Source organism: Diabrotica undecimpunctata, chromosome 7 (assembly GCF_040954645.1).
Source record: "Diabrotica undecimpunctata isolate CICGRU chromosome 7, icDiaUnde3, whole genome shotgun sequence".
Lineage (NCBI taxonomy): Eukaryota > Metazoa > Arthropoda > Insecta > Coleoptera > Chrysomelidae > Diabrotica > Diabrotica undecimpunctata.
The window spans coordinates 155,701,255-155,725,002 of NC_092809.1; the positions used below are offsets into that span (position 1 = coordinate 155,701,255).

The 23,748-nt window shown below is 33.0% G+C and overlaps 1 protein-coding gene across 4 annotated transcripts in view; it reads right to left on the reverse strand.

Moving 5' to 3' along the window:
- The window catches only part of LOC140446057 (neutral ceramidase-like), a 68,542-nt gene that overhangs the window by 32,470 nt on the left and 12,324 nt on the right, over positions 1 to 23,748 (reverse strand). The window contains exons 2-9 of one of the 4 annotated variants that reach the window (XM_072538575.1): positions 22,164 to 22,326; positions 17,529 to 17,672; positions 12,797 to 12,940; positions 11,796 to 11,975; positions 8,066 to 8,193; positions 5,839 to 6,040; positions 758 to 967; positions 229 to 348 (exon numbers count right to left, since the gene is read on the reverse strand). In XM_072538575.1, the coding sequence (XP_072394676.1) occupies positions 229 to 348; positions 758 to 967; positions 5,839 to 6,040; positions 8,066 to 8,193; positions 11,796 to 11,975; positions 12,797 to 12,940; positions 17,529 to 17,654 (1,110 nt within the window). In that variant the 5' untranslated portion in view covers positions 17,655 to 17,672; positions 22,164 to 22,326. The other 3 variants (XM_072538573.1, XM_072538572.1, XM_072538574.1) reach the window with 3 other exon arrangements.

The window sequence follows — 23,748 nt, forward strand, 5'->3', positions numbered from 1 at the left end:
GGCGTATTAGGATATTTTATATAAATTACATAACTTTTGTTGTCTTCTGTTGTAGATCATTATCTTTTTTCATATCATGCAATAAACTAGCCTTTATAAGAAAATGTAAAGAACTGATTTTAAGATGATCCAAGCAAACTTGATTTTTAAAAGCCATACTTTTTGTTATAATTCTTTTTAGTTCTCAGTATTGATGTGCCTACTGTGTTAAATGTGAAAAATATTTACCTTGACCAAAGGTCCATCTTTAAGCTGCAAAGTTGTTGTTTGGTTAGGCATGTAAACAAATTTATGAATATATTTTATATTTCCGTTTAACTCAATGCCATGTGGATCTTCTAACAATTCCTAGAAAATAGATTAGCGTATTTTAAAAATGGCAATTAACAATGGCCTGTGCCAGAAATTATTTTTATTAAGTTTAATTTTTTAAACAAGTTGTAAAGTATTCAATATTTATATTTCTCCTCACGATTAGTATCATAATATATTAACAGCATAATATATGAAGTATTTATCTAATTTATTTTAATTTGATGAATAATATTAATGGTAGAAATATGATTAAAAATGCCTTAAGTTTTAATGTAATATGTCAGTGTACCAGTCCTAATATCTTAACAATTTGTCTTGCTGTTCAATATTAACTTAAAATAAAATACCATTTACAAAATGTTTGTATATACATAGTTGTTTCATTTAATTTATTATCTTATTTAACATTTCAAAATTAAAACCCAAAATCTATTGTACTTACCTTTCCTTTATGAAATAATTTGTTTGCAATTATTTCTGTGCTTTCTGTCATGTCCTTTCCCGGACCAGACGCGATACAATATTTAGTATTTCCACCACAAGTGCTGTGTATATAATCACATGGCTTCCCTGTGAGAATACATATCGGTCCTTTGGTATTCGGGGATACATCACCCAAATTTGTTGACGCAAATGCTCCCACAAAAGGTCCCTAGAGTGAAAAAGAAAAATCTTCGTAATTATGCTAGGAGAAGGTATATTTAAATCTAGAACTTTTAAATAAACGTATATATATATATATATATATATATATATATATATATATATATATATATATATATATATATATATATATATATATATATATATTGTCATACTTTTTCTTTCCCAACCAAAGAAAAATAAATAAAAATATCCATCGGAATAAAATTTTAAGATATCATTATAAACAAAAATGTATATAGTAATTTAAGATAAGATTTAGTGTAGATAAGAATAGAAATTTGTTTGGCAAACGACCTTTTTCCGTTTCAAACAAAATTATCAAAAAAAAACCTTTGTTTAGAATTAGAAGACATTTTACCTGTCTTAGTTAATCTTTTCATTGTTTGCATAGTCGAGTATTAAATGACCATATCTTTTGAAATATGTATAAATTGTGTATTGACAAAACCAATTTTAAAGTAAGCTATTTAGTTTTTCTCTGAAACCGAAATTAGGCTTTTCCCAAAATCATGGTAAACACAATTTGAGCTTTTGATTGGACGGTAGTTTTTAAATGGGAATTTGTGAGCCGATCAGGAGACCGGAGGAGTTAGTTATATTTTGGTCATCGAAAGGAAACAGTCGTTTGTCTCAAGATAGGGTGTGGTTCGTGAGTTTGGATACCGGCGTAACGAAAAGAAGTGAATAGTTTGCAGAAGAAGATAACAAGTAGATTAAAAGAGGTCCTTGTATCTACCGTGGGCATTTTATAAAGTATATGTGAAAGTATTCTTACGGCATCAAGTTGACAAAAGGAGGTCCTGGTGTCATAAATAAGTAGCTGAGTTTGGAGAAGTGAATCAGGTGTTTTTTGTGTAGTCTGCAGGAGGTTTGCAGAGACGTTAAGAAGGAGCCGAGGTGCCAAAGAGGAGAGATCACATCGTTGAGGAGACTGGACTTTTCTGGGTATGTTCCAACATACAACTAAAGAAGAAATTAAGCTGTAAGTGTTTGTACAATTGAATTTTATATCTGTGAAGGATCGGTTTGACATCATGGTCATTAGCATTCAAATTTAAGAACTGAGGTTTTGTTAGGCTAATCAAAAGTTTAAAGTTTTGTTGTTTCTTTTTTCAAGTAAAGAAAATTTTAAGTAAAATTGGTTTTCACGTAATATAAATGTATGTAGCTTTATAATCTTATTATTATAAAAATTTGATTTATTTTCTTGTATGCTGATAAGATAACGACAGAATTTAATAATTGTTTTATTCGTTCATATAAAATAAAGAAACGTAAATCTTTGTAATATAATATATTTGTATTCTTATCCTTTCTTCTCTATCCCGATAAAAGACAACTAGAAAATCTTTTGAATCCATCGAACACAGGTAATATAAGGATTATTTTACTTTTGATAACAAATAAGTTATAATTCTTTTTTATTGGCTCAATAAACTAAGATTAAAGTCAAAATAAACAATCATAATATATATATATATATATATATATATATATATATATATATATATATATATATATTGAATAAACGTTTATATATATGTATATAATAATAAGTTTATTTATAACAAAAAATGTGTTACAATATAAATTTACATATTCTTGTATGTACGTAGTATATACTATGTATATACAAAGTTGTATGTCACATGGACTAAAACTTGTAAGTGGTACTTGAGTTTTGTTTTTTTTTGTCAATTGTAATTTGTCAACAAACTGTTGACACAATACAATTAGGAAAATATAAAATTTGAAAATATAACATATATTTGAAATTTAAGTTCATTAATACCTGTTGATTAATTCATGCAATTTATATCTATTACCATGAATCTATTGTTTTAATTTTTTATAGTTGTGTATTGTTTTGATGGTAGATAGTAGAAGATTAAACAGTTTTGATCCCAAAAAATCAATGCACTCTTACTGGAGGCTGTTGAACAACACTAGGAATAACCTTTTACTCCGACATGCATCTATAGTTCACCCTTTAAGACACTTTTTTTTTCTTACTTTATGTAAAGAAAAGACGTTAAAATTAAAGTATAATATTGCATTTCATTTCACTTTGAAATCCAACATTTTTCTTTACGTGATTTGAGTCATTCAACTCCTTGTCAGGAAAAATTGTTCCTTTTTAAATTTTGATGAATATAGTGCACGAATAAGTAATGAACATTTATTTGAGTAAACCTTCTGCTACGACAATACTATTTCTTTGGTTATTGCCAAGCCAAGAGTTCTTGCTTTCTTTATTTAGTATAAGGTAACAGTTGTTTTAATCTCGAATGGTAACTGGCATTGTCCATGACAATTAGAGAATTGTTTGGTAATAAATCTATTATTTGAATGAAATATTCCTCAAAAACAGCGACAGTCATTTCTTAATGGTAGTAATTCGTAAAATAAAATCTAACAAGCCTCCATTAACAATTTCTTTTTCTTTTACAATCATCATCTATCCTCAAAAGTCCACTGATGAACATGTATCTTCATCGTGTTTCTACCCCGTTTATCCTGCGCTACTCTCATCCAGTTTTAATTTTTCTTCTCAAAACATCAGCTCATCGTGTAGGTGGTCGACCAACCTTTCTCTTGTCTTTCCTTGGTCTTCATTCCAATAACCTCTTTGTCCATTGCCTCTCTGGAGTTCTAGCTATGTGCGCTGTCCATATCCATTTTAGTTTGGTTATCCTTTCGATGACGTCAGTCACCTTGGGTTTTTCCTTACCTCTTTACTCCAAACATGGATAGCTCCATTCTTCTCTCCGTGACTTTAAGCTTGGTAGCCAAAGCTTTTCTTGGATCAAGTGTTTTTGCTTCGAAGGTCATTATTGGAAGGACGCATTATTCAAATATTTTTCTCTTCAGGCATGTGGGCAGCTCACTTTTAAGGGTTTCACTTAGTTTTCCATATGCTGTCTACCCAAGGCCGATTCTTATCTTCAGTTGATGAACCTGATTGTCCTTGCCAATTATAATTTCGTGTCCTAGTTATTTATGTTTATCTACGAGTTTCACTTCCTTCCACCAATAGTGATGTTCTGGTTGGGTACCAAATTTGTCATTATTTTTTGTTTGTTTTTGAGATGTTTATATTTAAACCTACATTTTCTGTATCTACAACGAGTTCCTGTACCATCTCTGTTGCCATTTTTAAGTCCTTAGCTATTATGACAATATCATCGGCGAAACGTTGCTTAAATATTCTTCATCTATTTTTATTCCCTTTGTCATTTGAATTAGCTGACAAAGGGAACAAATCTGCAACTTGAGTGATAATTACCAGTTGGAAGTTTTAAGCCCGTAGACAAACCTTTTATCAATGCCTGACAAGAATTTGTAACCAGTTTATCTTGCTAAACTATTTTCACAAAATGCCATTTATTTATCCAAGTTTCATCTAAATAAAAAATATTTTCTTCTCAACCAATTTTCTAATTTCTCTTAAATATTGCCTCCTCCAACAAAACATTTTTCTTTACAAGCTTCCAAAGATTTTCTGTGGGATTAAGATCTGGCGAATTGCCAGGCCAGTCAAGTAACGTTATCTGGTTGTCAGCAAGAAATTTTGTAGATTTTACCCAGTGACGAGGCGCCGAGTTATACATACACGTGAAACTCTTATCCGGGAATCACTTCCGGATCTGGGAAGCATTTTTTTGCAGTATCCTCAAATACTGTCTACCAGTCATTGATTGCTTATGATAGACCACACCGTGATGCTCAGGGGGTGCTTTACCGTCCTTATAATACAATCCGCTTTGTATTTTTCCTCAGGTCTTCTTCTCACAAATTTAGCTCTATTCATGAGGATCTGCACAAATTCGTCCAAAAAACAAACCTGGAATAATAATTTTATTTTAGAATCGTGAACAAATTGATCAACTGTAAACTACATAAAAGAAAAACAATGTTAAGTAATGCTATTTACCTGATTCCAATCATTAATATGCCTTTTTTTTCTTCATGGTTGGTGTGAGCTTTTTGTAGGGCGACAGATCCTTTATTCGCCGACGAGCTGTCATTGGCAAAATATTGATGCCAGACTTCTGCTTTATTTTCGTTAAAATCCCACCACTGGTGTAACGAACATGCAATATTTGCTAAATTCACAAAAAATAGTATACAACTGTAATAACATAGATAATCGAGCTGTAAAAGTAGTCCAAAGATGGAAGCGCCAAGGAAACAGAACAGGAGGACGGCCCGGTAAAAGATGGATAGACGACGCGACGTAGAGAGTCATCTTAAAACCATGAACATTAGGCAGTGGCGAAGGAAAGTATACGACAGGGCAGAATGGAAGACTCACAAAGGGTTGTAGCGCCATTAGTAGAAGAAGAAGAAGACTGTCATAATATTACTAAAGAGCAGCAGTGGAAACGATTTATTAGAACTCTTAACACCAAGAATACAAAATAATATGCACACAAATTGCAAGCTAGGTTGGACAGCACTGACAAAAAATGGCAACTGAGACATGTATTGACACGCCTGCTGTGGTGATACTGTGTCACACTAATTATTGTACTTTTATAAAGTCTTACAAGATAATAAAATGAAAAAAACCAATTAATACATTGATAAACATACAATTAATAAACGAAAAATTGAATTTTACTAGGTGGCTCTAATAATTTAATCACCCACTGTATGATATTATATTGGGTTTATCTCATGTGTAATAAAACTTGTGCTATCAATCATTTTCAAATGTACTATAATAGGTTTTATACTGGCTTCTAATATTTCTAATAGTTTCTATGATACATAATTTCAAAGATAGTGGTTTTAATTTATATCCCATTTTAAACACTTTCAAAATAAAAGCTCTTCTAAGTTAAAAATGCTTACCTTTCCTGCAGTAAAACCTTTATTTAAGTCTAGTTCTAACAATAGAGATGCATATCCAACGTTGTCCGATGATACAAGACAGTTCGTATTGTTCATTGAGGTTGCATGTACGGCAAACCAATTAAGTGCTCCAAATACAATATTATCGGACTTACGTACAAATTTTAATTGAACCATATCCTTGTCCACGTTGTATGTATACCTAAATGTTAAAAATAATTACAAATATACCAAAGTACTACACGTAAATCAAACTTATATCAACAGTAGAGAATTTGAGAAATCTCAAATATGTAAACACCCATTGCAAACTGAATGCAGGGTTCAATGGAAAGATTTAAGGATAGTCTTCAAAAAAAAAACAGATGTTAAAAAGAAAAAAATTAATAAAGCGGTTTTAATTATATTAAATGGAACAAATGGCATCGCCAATTGGTTCCATATTAAAAGAGGAAATCAATAAAAAGAAACAACCACAAACTAAACACACCTTGATCTACAGCAAGTCCCTCGGTTTTATAAAATTTCTGAGCTTTTATATATTTTCTAACAATAACGTTACTTTAGTCTTGCCCAGTTTGAATTTTTTGGAAAACTTCCCAGAACTAAGGAAGTAGTACTACTACTACTAGGAGTACTACTTCCTAGTACTCCTACTTCACTAATTTCACTTTCGGTAATTGTATTCATTTTTTCTTTGATATAGAGGTTTGCTTTTTCCCGCTATACTTGTTAGTTCTAAAGCAACTCAACACACACACACACACACACACACGCAGTGATTAACCCTGCCCCTAGGAACATGTGTATACCATTGTAAGAGTGGGATCCACATGTCCGAAGATCAAACCGGTCGAAGATCAAACACTTCGCTAATCGAAGTGGTACCTATCTGACCCCCAGGCTTTTCCTCCACCCTTCCCCACCGTGTGACTTACGTGAGGGGGCTTATGATCTGAGCGTTACTTAAGGTGCCCTGGGTAATGGGACACCCTCTGTTTTTATTGACTGTGGTTATGCCCCCTAACTGTATGGGTAGCCATATGTAGGCTTTTCTCCCTATTTACTTTACTGACTATAGAAGTTACTCTAACTTTACGTCGGGACTTGAGTCCCTAAACAAAAAGAAAAAAGGGGTGTGCTCCGACCGTAGAGCCGCCAGCCTGAGCTGACGACTCTATGTCCGGAAAAGAGTGTATACCTGGCTACTCAGCCGCCGATTTGGCAAAATAAATTTTGTTCTCCTCGCCGGCTGAGCATCCGGGTGGGGTCCGGCCACCAAGCCCATGTATGCCGCACATGACCTCAGTGCTCGGATTTTGCGAGTAGATTAGTTCACTTGATCTGCCTTAAGGGCCTAGTCCGCAGTTGCGGTATATAGGAGGCCTGACGGGCCTTCTATATTTGAGGCTATAAGTTGAAGTTACGTTTAACGTTATAGTGGAAAATTCAAAAGTTTATATAAACTACGTAAATTAGATCAGAAAACACATTTTTTTTTGGTCTTCCTTGGTGCTTCGAGACTAAAGCAACTCCAATAACACATTTAAAAATAACCGACTACCACCTGTCAACAGAAAAAATTAATAAGCAGTAGGCAGGGATAGTTTACACACACAATTTTAAAATTAAACTGAATTTAAAACCAGATCTTAAAAGGTTGAGATATATTTTTTATGGATCCCTCTAAAATTAAGGAATTTGTATCCTATTTATATTTCTTAAAATGGTTTAATTGTATTGCTGTTTATTAAGGCTGTTGTTATCATTGACGGGTACTGGGCAATGTCGATAATGGGTGCCCGCGTCTGTTCAAGCTGTCTGTTCGAGAATGGCTGGTATAAGGAAGTGTTAAAGAACAGGGATTGTATTTCTGATGTTTTAAAATTTATAATTGATCGTTATACAAAGGTGTTCACATTATGGCAAAAGTCGTATACAGAGGTTTTTCTGTAAAATCGGTCGTTTAGATGTGTTCTCCACTTTAGATAAATAAATATTATGTATCCATCAAGCCCATGGATTGTCTTGCGCCAGTGGCCAAAGGAACGAGATATATTAGTTTTCGGAAGAAGGCAAGGCTCTACTCATTTTGTGACTTTACAACTAAGACAGGTTCACGTCTATCGAGTAGCTAGTGTTTATGAAGTTAACTGTCTTAATCGTAAATTATATTTAAATTACCATTAATTTTTTTGTATTTTCTACCATCACTAACTATGCTTACCGATCTCGTTCTTCTTTAGGATTCAATAAATAAGATGCTGGACTTCTGTTGATACTGGTATCTAATAACTCCTTTGAATTAATTAATATTCTTGATTCTACCATACTAATATGAGCCCTTTGAACTGCCTAAAATAATTTAGCAATTTTAATATCATTAAAACAATTAAATAAATAATAAAACAAACACTCGACTCATTTTAACCAATTTCTTACAACGTGAGAATCACAATGTGATGTCTGTAATGACGTCATAGATAATTTGTTTAAAAAAAGTTGCTGTTTCAATACATCGTTTGAAAGGTCGTCTTTAATATCTAGTTACCGGTAATTAAAACCCATTGTTGATTCATTGTTTATATATATATATATATATATATATTTATATATATATATATATATATATATATATATATATATATTTTAGTGGATTTTCTTGGGCTTAGGTTCATAAAAAAATTTGATTTGATACTAAGGCATTTTTATATATTTTTTCGACGTTTCGGCAGGAAATCCATGCCTTTTTCAAGAAGTAATATCGACTAAAAAACATTTTATGATAGACATAATACGATTTAAAAGTTAAACTTTTGACTTACCAAGCATGTAAAAATTTGTTACTAACAAGTAGACGTCACAATTAAAATAATATTAAAAACATAGGACATATCCACTAAGTCACTACATGTAAAATATATTTTAGATCTAATGTGTTGTTTATTGAAGTAAGTTTATCGTTTAAACAACCAGTTATTTTAACATCATAGGCGTTCTGAGATTGTCTTTTTATGTGTTTTTAAATTAAGTTAAAATATATTTTGTTCAAATTTTTGACACCTTTTTTATCATTTATTGCATTATTTTTTTTTTATTTGTATAGTCTCTAGAAGCTCTCTTTTCTTCTTGTTCGGTTTACTTCCCAGGATCTTGGTTTTCTCAAAATCAAATTTATGTTTTTTTTCGTTTTCATGTTTTGTGAGGGCGGTTGAGTTTTTTTTGTCATATTTGTGGGAACGTATTCTTGAGTTAAGTAGCTGACTGGTTTGTCCAATATAAACTCCATCACAATTCGAGCAGGGAATTTCATATACAACATGCGATCTTTTTAATAGAGGGGTTTTTGTTTTTAATCTTGTAAAATTCTTTTTCAAAAGATTGTGCCCTGTATGAGCAACCATAATATTATGTTTGGACAGAAGATTTGCAATTTGTTCTGATAATCCTTTTATATAGGGAAGAGACATATAGATTTTCTTTGTTGGTTTCATTGTTATTATTGTTATTGTAAAATTTATGCAGTCGCGATTTGAAAGTGTTGTCGATAAGGTGGTGTGGGTATGAATTAAGTGTTAGTGCTGTTTTTGCTTTTTTAATAGCCTGAGGTCTATTAATAGGATCGGATAATCTAATAGCTCTATCGGCGAGTCCGATGACTACTGATTTCTTTTGAGACAGGGGATGATGATAGTTGAAATTCAGATATCTCGATGACCAGGTTTTTTTGGTGTGCCATGAAGTAGTTATAGTGCTGTTTTCTCTATGTAAGGTCAGGTCCAGAAAATTAATTTGATGATTTTTTTCAATTTCTAATGTAAATTTTAGTTTTTGGTAAAAGTTATTGAATTCATTTAGTAAAATATCCATTTTATCCTCTGGTCTGAAACCTGACAAAACTAACAAGACTGTTATTATGGAGTCCGAAGACTATGACAGTAAAATGGATTCTCTATTGAATGACAACACAACATACCGTGAAATGAAAACTGATCCTACAAATATTTTCCAAAAAAGAAATAACGAATTAGTCGACAGATGGGAAAAAATGTGCTACATCTCACCTAACACTGCTAATTCGCTCAAGATACATAATGCTGTAATTCCAAAAATATACGGTCTACCCAAAACACATAAAGAGGGTGTGCCGCTGCGACCTATTGTTTCATGCATTCAGTCTCCTTTTTAAAACCTTTCAAAATATTTGAAGAACATTATTTCCAACGTAATAAATAAAAATCCACACTATTTAAAAGACGCTGATCACCTGAAATTAAAACTCAAAAATATACATTTACCTCTAAATTATAAATTAGTTTCTCTCGATGTGGTATCTTTATACACCAATATTCCAATAGCTTTAGCGAAAGACATTATTAAAAAAAAGTGAAACGAAATCAAAGCGTTCACAGACATCCCTCTAGAAGAATTTCTGCTAGCAGTCGAAACAACATTAAAGTCAACCTATTTCCTATATAAAAACAAAATCTTCCAACAAACAGATGGATGTGCTATGTGTGCTAGCATATCCAGTGCCATCGCTCAATTAGTTTTAGAGCATCTAGAGGAAATTGTTTTAAATAAAATAGATTTTGATATACCTTTTTTCTATCGCTATATAGATGACTGCTTGAGCGCAGCACCAGAGGATAAAATGGATATTTTACTAAATGAATTCAATAACTTTCACCAAAAACTAAAATTCACATTAGAAATTGAAAAAAATTATCAAATTAATTTTCTGGACCTGACCTTAAATAGAAAAAACAGTACTATAACTACTTCATGGTACACCAAAAAAACCTGGTCGTCGAGATATCGGAATTTCAACTCTCATCATCCCCTGTCTCAAAAGAAATCAGTAGTTATCGGACTCGCCGATAGAGCTATTAGATTATCCGATCCTATCAATAGACCTCAGGCCATTAAAAAAGCAAAAACAGCACTAACACTTAATTCATACCCACACCACCTTATCGACAACACTTTCAAATCGCGACTGCATAAATTTTACAATAACAATAATAACAATGAAACCAACAAAGAAAATCTATATGTCTCTTCCCTATATAAAAGGATTATCAGAACAAATTGCAAATCTTCTGTCCAAACATAATATTATGGTTGCTCATAAAGGGCATCTTTTGAAAAAGAATTTTACAAGATTAAAAACAAAAACCCCTCTATTAAAAAGATCGCATGTTGTATATGAAATTCCCTGCTCGAATTGTGATGGAGTTTATATTGGACAAACCAGTCAGCTACTTAACTCAAGAATACGTTCCCACAAATATGACAAAAAAAACTCAACCGCCCTCACAAAACATGAAAACGAAAAAAAACATAAATTTGATTTTGAGAAAACCAAGATCCTAAAAAGTGAACCCAACAGGAAAAAGAGAGAGCTTCTAGAGTCTATACAAATAAAAAAAAATAATAATGCAATAAATGATAAAAATGATGTCAAAAATTTGAACAAAATATATTTTAACTTAATTTAAAAACACATAAAAAGACAATCTCAGAACGCCTATGATGTTAAAATAACTGGTTGTTTGAACGATAAACTAACTTCAATAAACAACACATTAGATCTAAAATATATTTTACATGTAGTGACTTAGTGGGTATGTCCTATGTTTTTAATATTATTTTAATTGTGACGTCTACTTGTTAGTAACAAATTTTTACATGCTTGGTAAGTCAAAAGTTTAACTTTTAAATCGTATTATGTCTATCATAAAATGTTTTTTAGTCGATATTACTTCTTGAAAAAGGCATGGATTTCCTGCCGAAACGTCGAAAAAATATATAAAAATGCCTTAGTATCAAATCAAATTTTTTTATGAACCTAAGCCCAAGAAAATCCACTAAAAAAATATATATTAAGGTTCAAGAACTAAACTCAAACTATATATATATATATATATATATATATATACATATATCTCACTTACTCGAATTATTCCAGCAACTATCGCATTAAAAGATTCCTTTACAAATCCAAACGCTGATATGTCCAATAAGACATCTTTGAACTGACCACCTGGAGTACTATGTGTATGAGTGCCACTAATTAGAGTGTTGTTTAAAGTGTATATACCCCCTGGATATATAACAGCTAGTTTTTCAATGACCTAGAATTTAAAAATCATATTAGTAGATATTAAGGGTACATAAACCGACTTAAATTATAACACGCATAGAAAGGCATATAACTTAAAAGAAAATTTCATTTCTACTCTGTTTTTCATTTTCTCCACCCACAGAGGGTGAGGGTCAAATTTGGTGTTATTTGATAGATTTTTTAAAAATATTGAACGATTATGTTTTTTGGACCGATGTAAATTTCGCGAAATTTTTGATCGTTCCGCTTCTTTTGGCACATCCGGTATAATATCGTTATTAAAGGCACAGTATGTAAACATATATATTTTTTTGCAAGTGAAGTTCGTATAAAAATGCGTAGTGTAATACATTATCCTCTTATAATCTTAGAAGAGAAAAATCAAAGATAGGCGATTACATGATGAACGCAGGAATGAATAAATTGTTCTGCCTCAATATATATTTTTCCCTGGAACGCAATAGTGTCCACTGTGATAATATGTAGTAACATTTATTTTTTATTGGCGTCAATGTGAATGCGAATGAGTACATACAAAAAGCACTGTTAAATTATATACACTGCCTCACAAACGAGGGTTAAGTACATGCATTTTTCTATAAGACAAAGTCTTATTAATAATACTATATATAGTAGGTATATAATATAATAACCTAAATTATTTTAATATATTAATGTTTAATGTGTAATGTGTAATCACTTCTTACATTAAAATAAAGTCCGTGCAATTATTTTTGTATGTCAGTAATACGTAACCATTTTTATTATAGGTCAGCAGTTAACTTATAAAATTTAAACAGGTCTTTAATTGTGTACTATGGACTTACTTACCGCTTGTCTTACTGGGTGGTTAATCATAGCAGCATCTACAGTAACGAATAGTACCCTCGATACAGAATCATCAAAAATAAAAGCTCTTGCAAATTGTCTTAAGTGAAGACCACAGCCTAGTTGAAATGGGTCTCCATATCCCATCTGTAATAAAGGAGTAAGTGAAATAATTGTTGTTATTATAGAAAGCCAACTAAAACTAAGGATTAAAATATCAGCTTAGCCGAAAGCACTTAAAAAAACAATAAACAGTTTGGGGCTAAATTTCATATTAATTCTCGCAATAGTTATCCTTAAAATAATTTTTGCGATAAATTAAGACTCGTTAATAGTTCTGAAAATGGAGTATTATCTTAACTTATGTCTACTTTAGAACGTATACAATTCGGTATATGTTTATTTGGATAAAACACACATAACTATTGTTTAGTTAACAAAATAGTTCAGATATACTTATCATATATGATGGGTATGAGAGGTATACATTTAGATTTGGGCGTAGATATACTGTAACGTTATAAACATCACATCTCGATTAATTTATATTTAAATAATTATTTAATTTTAATTTCTTTATTGATTTATTAATTTCTTTATCTTCAGTTTAATTTTTACTATTTTTTATTTTAAAAGTAGTTGGCGCCCTCTGTTTTTTCTTTTCTTCCTCTGTCTTTATTTTCTCTCTCTTTCTGTCCCGTAGAATAAATATTCGCCCTCTCTCTTTTTGTTCGGCTGACTATTCTGTTCCGTGTTGACAGACAAGCTAGTTTCATGATATCTATAGCAACATCCTATGACATCTGTGCTAACTTCATTTAGTCTCCCACTTTCTGTCAAAACAACTTTTTTGTGGTGGGATTATTTTTTGCCTCTTTTTGAAATTTATAAAAGAAGGCAAAAATTATTATAAGACTCATTTTTATGGTCTACAAATTCTCTTGGGGTAAGTACTTTCATTGTAGAATTTATTCTATAATTCTAACCGCATTTCCAATATTTGTAACCTTACTTTCTTTCGAAAGCACATTTTTTTCTGATATATGCATTAGGACTCTTTAACAGAATATAACTAAGTAGTAGCAATCATATTTTATTTTATCCTTACCATACGCTATTTGTTTAAGTGTAATTTTGTAAGATGGCAAGGAAGTTAAACCTTTCTTTTTGATGTGTTTCTAATGCAAGTTGTTCCTTATATCATGGCATCCTTATGGCATATCAAAACTGTATTGGCATATCAAAACTTTATTTGGATTTATTGACCAGTACAAATTGATTGGCCATATTGGATTTCAACAATTAGTCAGAACGTACAGCCACATGTGACTGCAGCTCTCCAGAAGCCACAACTTAATTGGAGGAGCTAACAGCTAGAACACACAAGCAGCCCATCGAAGCAATAAGTAGCACTTATTAACTGTTAAGCTTTGGCAGGGTTAATTATTGTTTTTTTATTCTTTTAAATAAATGTATTTGGTTAAAATTTGTCTTATTTCTTATCAACTGACAACTCAGGTTTAATCCCTAGTTTAAGACAAGACGAACTCACCCTTGAGATACTGAGCTAGGCAAGGTATAGACGATAAGCTCCCATGGTTGATTGAGGTATTATTTTCACAATAGTACTTCAATTCTCTTTGGTAGTCGTATCGTTACAATACATCGGCACGCTAACTCACTACAAACACACACACACACACACACACACACACACACACACACACACACACACAAGCATACATACACACACGCGTACAACCCAGCCCCGAAAGACATGTGTTTTTTTTACAGCGGGACCCAGATGTCCGAAGACCAAACCGGTCACTCTTCGTCATAGAGTGGTACCTATTTGGCCCCCGAGCTAAGCTGCCACCCCTCCTCAACGAATGGAGAGGCCTATATACTAAACTTTGCTTAGGATGCCCTGTATAATGGGACATCCTCGGTTTTACTTTATGTGGTTATTCCACCTAATTTAAGGAGTAGCTAGAAGAGCATTTCTCCCTATGATAGATTGAATTTACATTTATTACATGACTTTTGGACTTGTGTTCTCAAAAAGTGTGTATTCCGGACAAAAAGCCCCCGACCTTAATTAATATCTCTTTATCTGAAATGTGTGTAATCGGTTACTCAACCGCCGAATTGGCAAAATAAATTTTGTTTTCCTCGCCGGCTGGGCACCCGAAAGGGCTGGCCGTCGAGGCCACGCTTGTAGCACGTGACCTCAGTGCTCAGGTTTCACGACTTATGGTCCACTTGACCTACCTGATGGGTATTATGCCTGAAAGGCCGTTCGCCTGAGGGGCGCTTTGCTTGAAAAGCCTTTTGCCTGATAGCCATCCTATGTACTGTACGCGACTAGAAACCAGCACTCACTTAAAGTCTCGGTGTTTGTTTTCATGGTTCTTATAACAGAAAGTTGTTAGTAAGAGGTTGAAATCAAAAAAGAAGAGAATGAAAGTAGTAATAGGTTGGGTGTGTGTTTCCACGTTTATATAGTCATCACACACCCGGGGATATATTTTTGTGGTTTTTTATAGTGTTTTTGTTTAACTGGTTGGTAAAAATAAAAATAACTAAATAAAAAATGTTTAATGTAGTAATTTTTTTGATTTTTTAATTTTTTCTGGGCTTTCTGTTATTGCATACGTTGGACTAAGGCGTGGCTATCTAATTCATTTATTTATCATTTGGATTATCTCTATATTTAACTAGCTGTTGTCTAGGCTATATATGTACCTACCTACTATGCAAATCTCGTAATATTATACTCGTATGGTTTCTGAGATTGTTAAAGATTTCATAAGCTCTTTTGTTCATCATTCTCGGTATTCTCTTTTGTTGAGAGTCCCTAAACAGGTACCTTATTGAGACGTATCTAAGTATGTTGGGCTAGGGCTAAAGTAGTATCGAAAGTTTTTACATATATCAAATGTGCGTAAATACGGTTGTGGATTCATCAGTTTTTCTGTCCTATGTATGTTCGTGGGCAACTGGAACAAGGTATCTCATAGACACCATTGGGTATTTGGTCTTTTATGGATCTGACGAGATTGGACAACTTGGATCGAGTAATGAAGATTGTTCTGATGTTCAGAGGGTTAAGAGTTTAACTGATCTTGTCAGTGACACCTTTTAAAAAAGGTAGACAGGTTTTTGATTCATCAGGCCGAACGGTTTCTTTTTTGGATGGAATGGTATTTAGGTGTTTTTAAATGCTCCTAGTGATGGTGTTTTATGGTAGTCGATTTACAAGAGTGTTTATATTATTGAATTGATCTCGTATGTTTTGTTATTGTTGTCGCTAAGTCTTGTGAAACGGGAAACAAGAGTGTTGATAACTGAATTGAAATGTGCGGCGTGATGATGTGACTGGATATGGAGATAACGATTTGTATGGGTGGGTTTCCGGTACCTGAAATACTAAAAACTGTGAGGTGGGTGTTTCGGAATAAAAACGTCAAGGAATGGCAGACGCGTCAGACTCAACTTACATTGTGAATAAAATAATGGAATTTATTCCATTTATGTGGGAGAAGAAGAGGGTTAATCTGTCTTTACCATGGAGTTAAATGACAAAGGTGTCATCAACGTGCCGTAACCAGCAGGTGGGTTTGAGATTTGATGAGGACAGGGCTGTTGTCTCGAAATGTTCCATGTAGATATCAGCTATTATGAGAGAAAGGAGGGAACCCCTTAGGACACCTATAATTTGACGATAGAAATGATTTTGGAATAAAAAATATGTAGTAAACATGCAGTGTTTTATAAAAGATAATGTGTCTTGGCGGATTTGATGTTTAGGTTCCAAGATGGAAATGGTTTCATCAATAGGAATGTTGGTGACTAAAGAAATAATGTCAAAACTAACTAGTATATCTAAGGATGAAATAGAAATGTTTTTTATAAGATGAATGAAATGGAAAGAATTTTTAACAAAGGACGAAGCGTTTTCGACTACTTGTTGTAAGGATAAGGAGAGATGTTTTGCCAATTCCTGAGTGGGGCAGTTCTTTTGCGATGGATCATAAGGTTACATTGATGTTATGGTTTTTGGCAGGCCGTATATTCTTGGAATTTGGGATGATTTTTCTCTTAATATAAAAGATTTTTTAATGTCTGAAGGTAGAGTGGACTTATTTATGACGTATTTGGTCGTTTTTTTCTAGATAAGTGGTGAGATCGTTTGCAGGCGTCTGTCTCTATTATGTGAAATTAAGAAGTTAGAACATTTTGTTGAAATAATTAGAAGAGTTAAGAATGAGAGTGGTATAACCTTTGTCGGCCGGAAGTACGACAATAACAGGGTTGGTATAAAGTTTTTTCAAGGCACTTTTTTCTTCTGAAAGACTAATATTTGACGGTGGGGGTTTAGGAATACGGAAAATTCTAGTTACGTGTTGTTTGGAAACTTTGGTTTGGTCGAAAGGAAGATCAGAAATAGCTTCTTCAATTTGACAAATAATTTTCTTAGTTGGGATGGAAAGAGGAGTGACAGAAAAACCGAAGCCTTTTAACAGAGCTTTGGTAGCCAAATCGGATATATGAATATTTGAGAAATTGCGTACAACAGTGGTAGGTTGTTGATTTGAAAGGGGCTGTGTATTTTGCTGGCCCATAAGTTGGTCCAGTTTTCGTTTCTGAGTTTGGGTTTTGTGGTCAGAAATGTGTTGGGCTTTTACATATGTATATAAATATATAATATAATATGATCATATAGGTCTCTTACCAATGTTACATCTGCTGTAGGTCCAGTACAGTCCGCTCTACCAACTCCAACATGATATACAGCTTTTACATCTCTATAGGTAATAATTAATAGTGTCCACAATGAAAAAATATATATACCATTCATTTTAAATTATACTGAGACCTAAAATTAACAAAAATTAAAAACTAATTATCCAATTATAAGCAATGTGTTTATTGCTAGCAAATGAATAAAACATATGAAAATCTAAAAAATGTTAGTTACCTAGCCGATCTAGATATGTAAATATTTAAAAATGTAATAGTTTAAGAATGATTTTTTTAGCTAAATCGGTTAAATTGTACGTAAAAATAAAATGTATAGCTATATCAATTATAAAAATGTAATTTATCAAACAAATTGTGAAAGTTTACCATGAGAATATTAAAACAAACGGTTAAATTAAGTAGATGAGTTATGAAAAACTATTTATATCACACCACTTAAAACAATCTGTACATTAAGAAACGCCCCATATTATGCACAATTTTTGCAGTTTACAGCGAGTATCAAATTTATAATAACAGCAAAATCAGGATGGTTGTGGCATCTACTTTGGACAATCATTACTTCTTCTGCCTAGTTTTGTTTTCTTATTTCTATGATATTTACGAGAATAATTGTAGATCGTTTATATGAACTACTCCAAAATTATTATATTTCTTTAGGTATCTAAACGCTTTTGTTTTTCCCTTGTAAGTTTTATTTTATTTTACATTCAGTTTAAAAAAAAACTTATATACCAAGTGAAATTCTTTAGTAACTGTTTCGGTGTGTATTGGGGTAATAATTCTAAACTGAAACAAACTAAATTAATATGGTGTTAGATTATTAACAATCTTTGTTATTATAGTGTGTTTGTGTTGTCAGTTATAGTCTATTTTTAAATTAAAATATCTACTATGTAATTTGGTTTAAGCTACACCTAAGGAAACTGTTCACGTGGAAATTTTTACTGGATTCTGTAGGAAGAATTGTAAAAAATCGGATTGATTACATGCTAGTAAATAAGAGGTATAGGAACAGCTGTACATCTGTCAAAACATACCCGGGGGCAGAGATAAATTCTGATCATGTACCAGTTGTAGGTAATTTCAAAGTCAGAATGAAGAAGGTTGCAAGTAAATCCATAAAGAAGTATGAAGTTAGGAAACTGAAAGATCCCAATGTTCGACTGAAGGTGAGTGAAAACCTCAATACAAAGGTGCTAAATGCAAAAATGCAGGAACTATAAAGAAAAGTCTGACCATCAAACAAGACACAGTGAGAGAAATAAAAGAACAACACCTGAAGAAAGATACAGAGCAACGGAAATCGTAGATGACCGTTGAAATACTTGAACTTATGGATCAGAAAAAAAAACAAAGAAAATCTTTAAGAATATAAGAGAATACATACCATCGTCAGACGAAAAATAAGAGAAGTCAAAGAAAAACAAAAAACAAAACAATGTCAAGAAATAGAGAAGTATCAGAGTCGATATGATAACTGCAATGTTTATCGAAAGGTGAATGAAATAGCTGAATAGGTGAATATAGCGAACCAACTCTGGCACAATACACTAAACTGCAGAGATTACGGTGGGCAGGGCACGTGGTCCGCATGCATGAGAATAGAATCCCCAGAAAATTACTAAATGCAAGAATGCAGGGAAAAAGATCTGTTGGAAGACCTAAAAAGAGATGGGAAGACGAAGTCGATGAGGATGCCAGAAAGTGCCTGGGAACGCGTTCATGGAAAAGAACAGCGGTAAATCGAGATGATTGAAGAAGCCTGTTGAAGGAGGCCAAGGCCCGATTTGGGCTGTAGTGCCATTGGATGGATGGATGAAATGAAATAGCTGGGAAGTTCCGAAAACGCAACAGCGGAAAAATAACAGATGATGAAGGCAATCTTGCCATAAAAAAAGAAAGTATGGGAAGAATACTGGAGAAACTTTTCCATGACCTTAGAACAATACAAGAGATCACCATTGAAGAACATTTAGGCAGGCAGCCGTCAGATAAATGAATAATGGAAGGGCACCGGGACTTGATGGAATTCCTGCAGAACTGTTGAAAAGCTATTAAATGCAGAACAAATAAAAATAATAACTGAAATATTTATTGAAATACACAAGGCAGGAACAATATCAGTAGAGTGGCTCAAATCGGAGTTCGTACCATTGCCCAAAAAACCAGGAGCAAAAGTTTGTGAAGATTATAGGACCATAAGCCTAATGAGCCATCTGCTGAAGCTGTTTTTAAAAGTCATCCACCAAAGAATTTACCGGAAACGCGAGGAACAAATTGCGTCCAATCAGTTTGCATTTGTGAACGCCGTTGGTACGAGGAAAGCTTTATTTAGCGTGCAGGTATTATTTCAGAAATGTAGAGATGTCAGCTGTAATGTTTTTGCATGCCTGATTAACTACAAGAAGGCTTTCGATAGAGTCAGGCATGAACAAATGATGGAAGTGCTGAAGAGGACAGGGATTGACGAAAAAGTCGTATAAATAATAGCTAACCTGTATTGTAATCAATCAGCGGTGCTCCGAATAGATGGAGAATATACAGATCAGGTCAAAATCTCAAGGGGAGTGAGACAGGGGTGCATACTTTCACCACTGATATTCAATCTGTACTCAGAGCATATTTTTGAAGAGGCTCTAAAAGATATTGATGAAGGCATCTCAATAAATGGAGTCAAGCTCAATAACCTGCGATATGCAGATGATACAGTAGTGTTTTCCAATACCATAGAAGGGCTGTGAAACTTAATGAACAAAATAACGGAAACAAGTAGAAGATATGGACAGGATATAAACACCAGCAAAACCAAGCTAATGATCATCAGCAAGGAAAACCTAACTGTAGCAAATCTGTATGTAAACCAAATGCGAATTGAACGTGTCTCACAATACAACTACTTGGGAACTATAATCAGTGAGTCGTGAGACAATACCCAAGAGATTAGATGTTGCATTGGAAAGGTAAAAAGTGCATTCTTGACTATAAGCTCTGTGTTCAAGAGCCATGACCTCACCCTAGAAACAAAAATAAGGTTCCTTAAATGTTATGTGTACGCAGTGCTTCTGTATGGAATAGAAACGTGGACATTGAAGACGGAAACTCTATCAAAACTTGAGGCTTTTGAGCTATGGTTATACAGAAAGATCCTGAAGATACCATAGACAGACAAAGTCACCAATGAAGAAGTACTGTGGAGGATTAACACAACTGCGGATTTGGTGAACATCGTGAAGGGCCGTAAGCTGCAGTATTTAGGACATATAATGAGAAGTTAAGGCAGATACGAGCTACTTCAATGCATTTTGCAAGATAAAATTGAAGGAAAAAGGGCCCCAGGAGGAAGAAGAATATCCTGGCTTAATAACCTAAGAGCATGGTATAGAAAGACCTCAACACAGCTATTTCGTATAGCAACCAACAAAGTCATCATAGCCAGAATGGCACCCTAAAAAGAAGAATGTAACTTATGTCAGTTATTATATTTTTCGTCTACCTTTCTTCTTAAATTATATTTTTATTTATCATTATAAATAGTTGTTGGTGCTGTCTAATACTGTTAATAATAATTGTTTAACAAACTGAAACTGAAACAAAGTTTAGAGTGGGGATAGGATGGGTGAACAGTGCTAACAAATATACCAAGAAAAAGACATTTGGTGTGGTGACAACTATGGAGAGCCTACAGGAGGAAGCAGAATTCGTCGATTCAAATAACATGCTTAAACACAAAGAGGCTAATGAAGCAACTGTCAAGACCCCCTATGAAAGATGCCTTGATGGCTCCAATTAGAATCCTGCACGAAAAACTGTAGCGTAGTAAGTTTGATGTAACGTTAATACAAGAGCCTTGGGTGTTGAATAGGGGCAACTAAGAGGTTTATCGAGCATTGGTAGAGTGCTTATATATATTCGATCTGCCAAAATTTCGAGGACCCGTATAATTGTTAAATGACGTATTTAAATTCTGCTGTTGATAAATATCTGTTTCAAAGATTACTTAGAGTAAAGTTAAAAATCACAGAGAGAATAAGCATGGAAAAAATTATTTGTGGGATCTCTCTAGTTGTAGGATCTTTGTACAAGTTATCGACAAATTATCGAACTTAGATAAAAGTGATGTTGTATACAAACTTAGTTGTTTAGTCTGTGAAACTGCCAAATATCTAGACACATTAGCAGATAAGTTACCAAGCAAAGAAGCTACTCAGCCGTTAAGCAGTTAAACAGTTAAGCAGTTCAGCTAAAGATAGCTAAAATATTATATAATAAAAACAAGCCAAGTATGTATATTACAAAAGTTTTATAATAAAACATGAGCTTTATTTAGTTCAAACTTGTGTTAAGGCATTACGCAGTAAAGCAATTGAGCTGCCAGGTAGTTTGGCACATTAGCAAATAAATTTCCAAGCAATTAAGATATTCAGCCCTTAATTAAGCATTTCAGCTAAAGGTAGTTAAAATATTATGTATTAAAAAAGTATTTATATATTAAAAAGGTAAATTAAATAATAAAAAAATAGTCTATAAAAATGTGTAATATTGTATTGAAATAAAAGGTTATTATTATTTTCTTAGGTTAAATCTATTGTAGAATCGTACTTACATTAATTTATATATAATTATCCTGAACGTCTATTTAAAAACTCTGCAAAACTTATTTCAATTGTAGTGGTTACTAATTAGTTTTATGTGTTTAGATAAAATGATTTAAACTTGCTGTTCACAAAGCTTATATATTCCTTTTTGTCCGTGCGGTTGGCCTAAAACTACATAAGTTATACAAAAATTACGTCTTTTTTTTTAAATTAGTTTAGGGCTTTGATCGAAGACAATTAGTGTTTACTAACATTTCGCTAAATACATATTGGAATTTTTATACGTTTACATATATTTGAATTTTAAAAGTATCGCAAATCAAAGCAAAATACTAATAGTAACTTAAAAGTGGGAAAGGAAGTATTTATATTTGTGGCTGATTGTGAGTTGGGAAAACAAAAATTAGCTAAAGAAAGATAAAATAAAATGTACTTTTTGGAATTTTTTATCTAATTTTAACTGAATCAATTTAGATATTTTTGTTATGCCTCATATTCCATACTCCGCCTGTAGGCGGACTTGTGCATTCTGGCGTAGTAAAAATTTATTTGATGACTAAAGCGTTGTGAGATGTGGTACAGTACATTTTTCTTTTCAGAAATGGCACAACGGGGTTTCAGATTATCTGAAATGACTAATTCAGAAATTTGGGAGATGTTGGATCATATACCTGCTGCTGACGCTGAAACAACAGATGTTGAGAGTGACTATGATTCTAATCGTAACAATAGTTTAGCTGATCCTGTCGCTAAGGATGCTGCTGATTTAAGTGCTGATAAAATGGAATCGGATAGTGCAGCTTTAACAGTTGACCAAATAATTTAAGAGCAATCCACTAAAGATCAACTAGCAGTATCAGAGGTGTCGAAAGCACCAAGTGTATCTAAGGAAATTCCAATGCCTCAAAAGGTTTTCAGCGATAGAAACGTCCTCTTCTTCTTCTTCTTATTCTTTTTCTTCTTCTTCTTCTTTTTATATAGACATAACACTGTCTGTTTTTCAATGTGCCTCCAGTAAGTTGTCATTCCATCGTTTGCGAGAAGCATCCTCGAACGCCAGAATTAACGGAAGAAGCTGGTGGTCCAGTAGTAGCAGTTCGTGGTGTAACAGGTGATGTTGTTGCCATGAAAAATGATTCTAGCAAATTTAAATCCATTTTTTGATAAAGTAAACCTCTTGAACTTCATGAAAATGAGGTGGTAATTCGAGGCCAAATGCAGTTTCCCGAAAAAATTAAGAAATTAGCTACTCCATACGAATGTTTTTTTTTATTTGCTTGATGACACAATGTTTGATCATCTAGTGGAGCAAACAAACTAGGTACGCTCGGCAAAATGATATACAAACAAAATTCAGGATCCAGTACGACGATATTCAAAAATTTGTTGGCATTCTTCTATATATGTCTGTTTATCGCTATCCGAATTTCTGATCATATTGGGAAAAAAACTATTTTGAGCTAATTTGTCAGACTATGCCTTTGCTTTGGTTTGAATCCATACGACGGTACCTACACTATAATGACAACTCAGTAGCTGTGTAAAGGGGTACCCTGGATCCTCGAAAGTTTGTACGCTAGTGAAACATTTCAA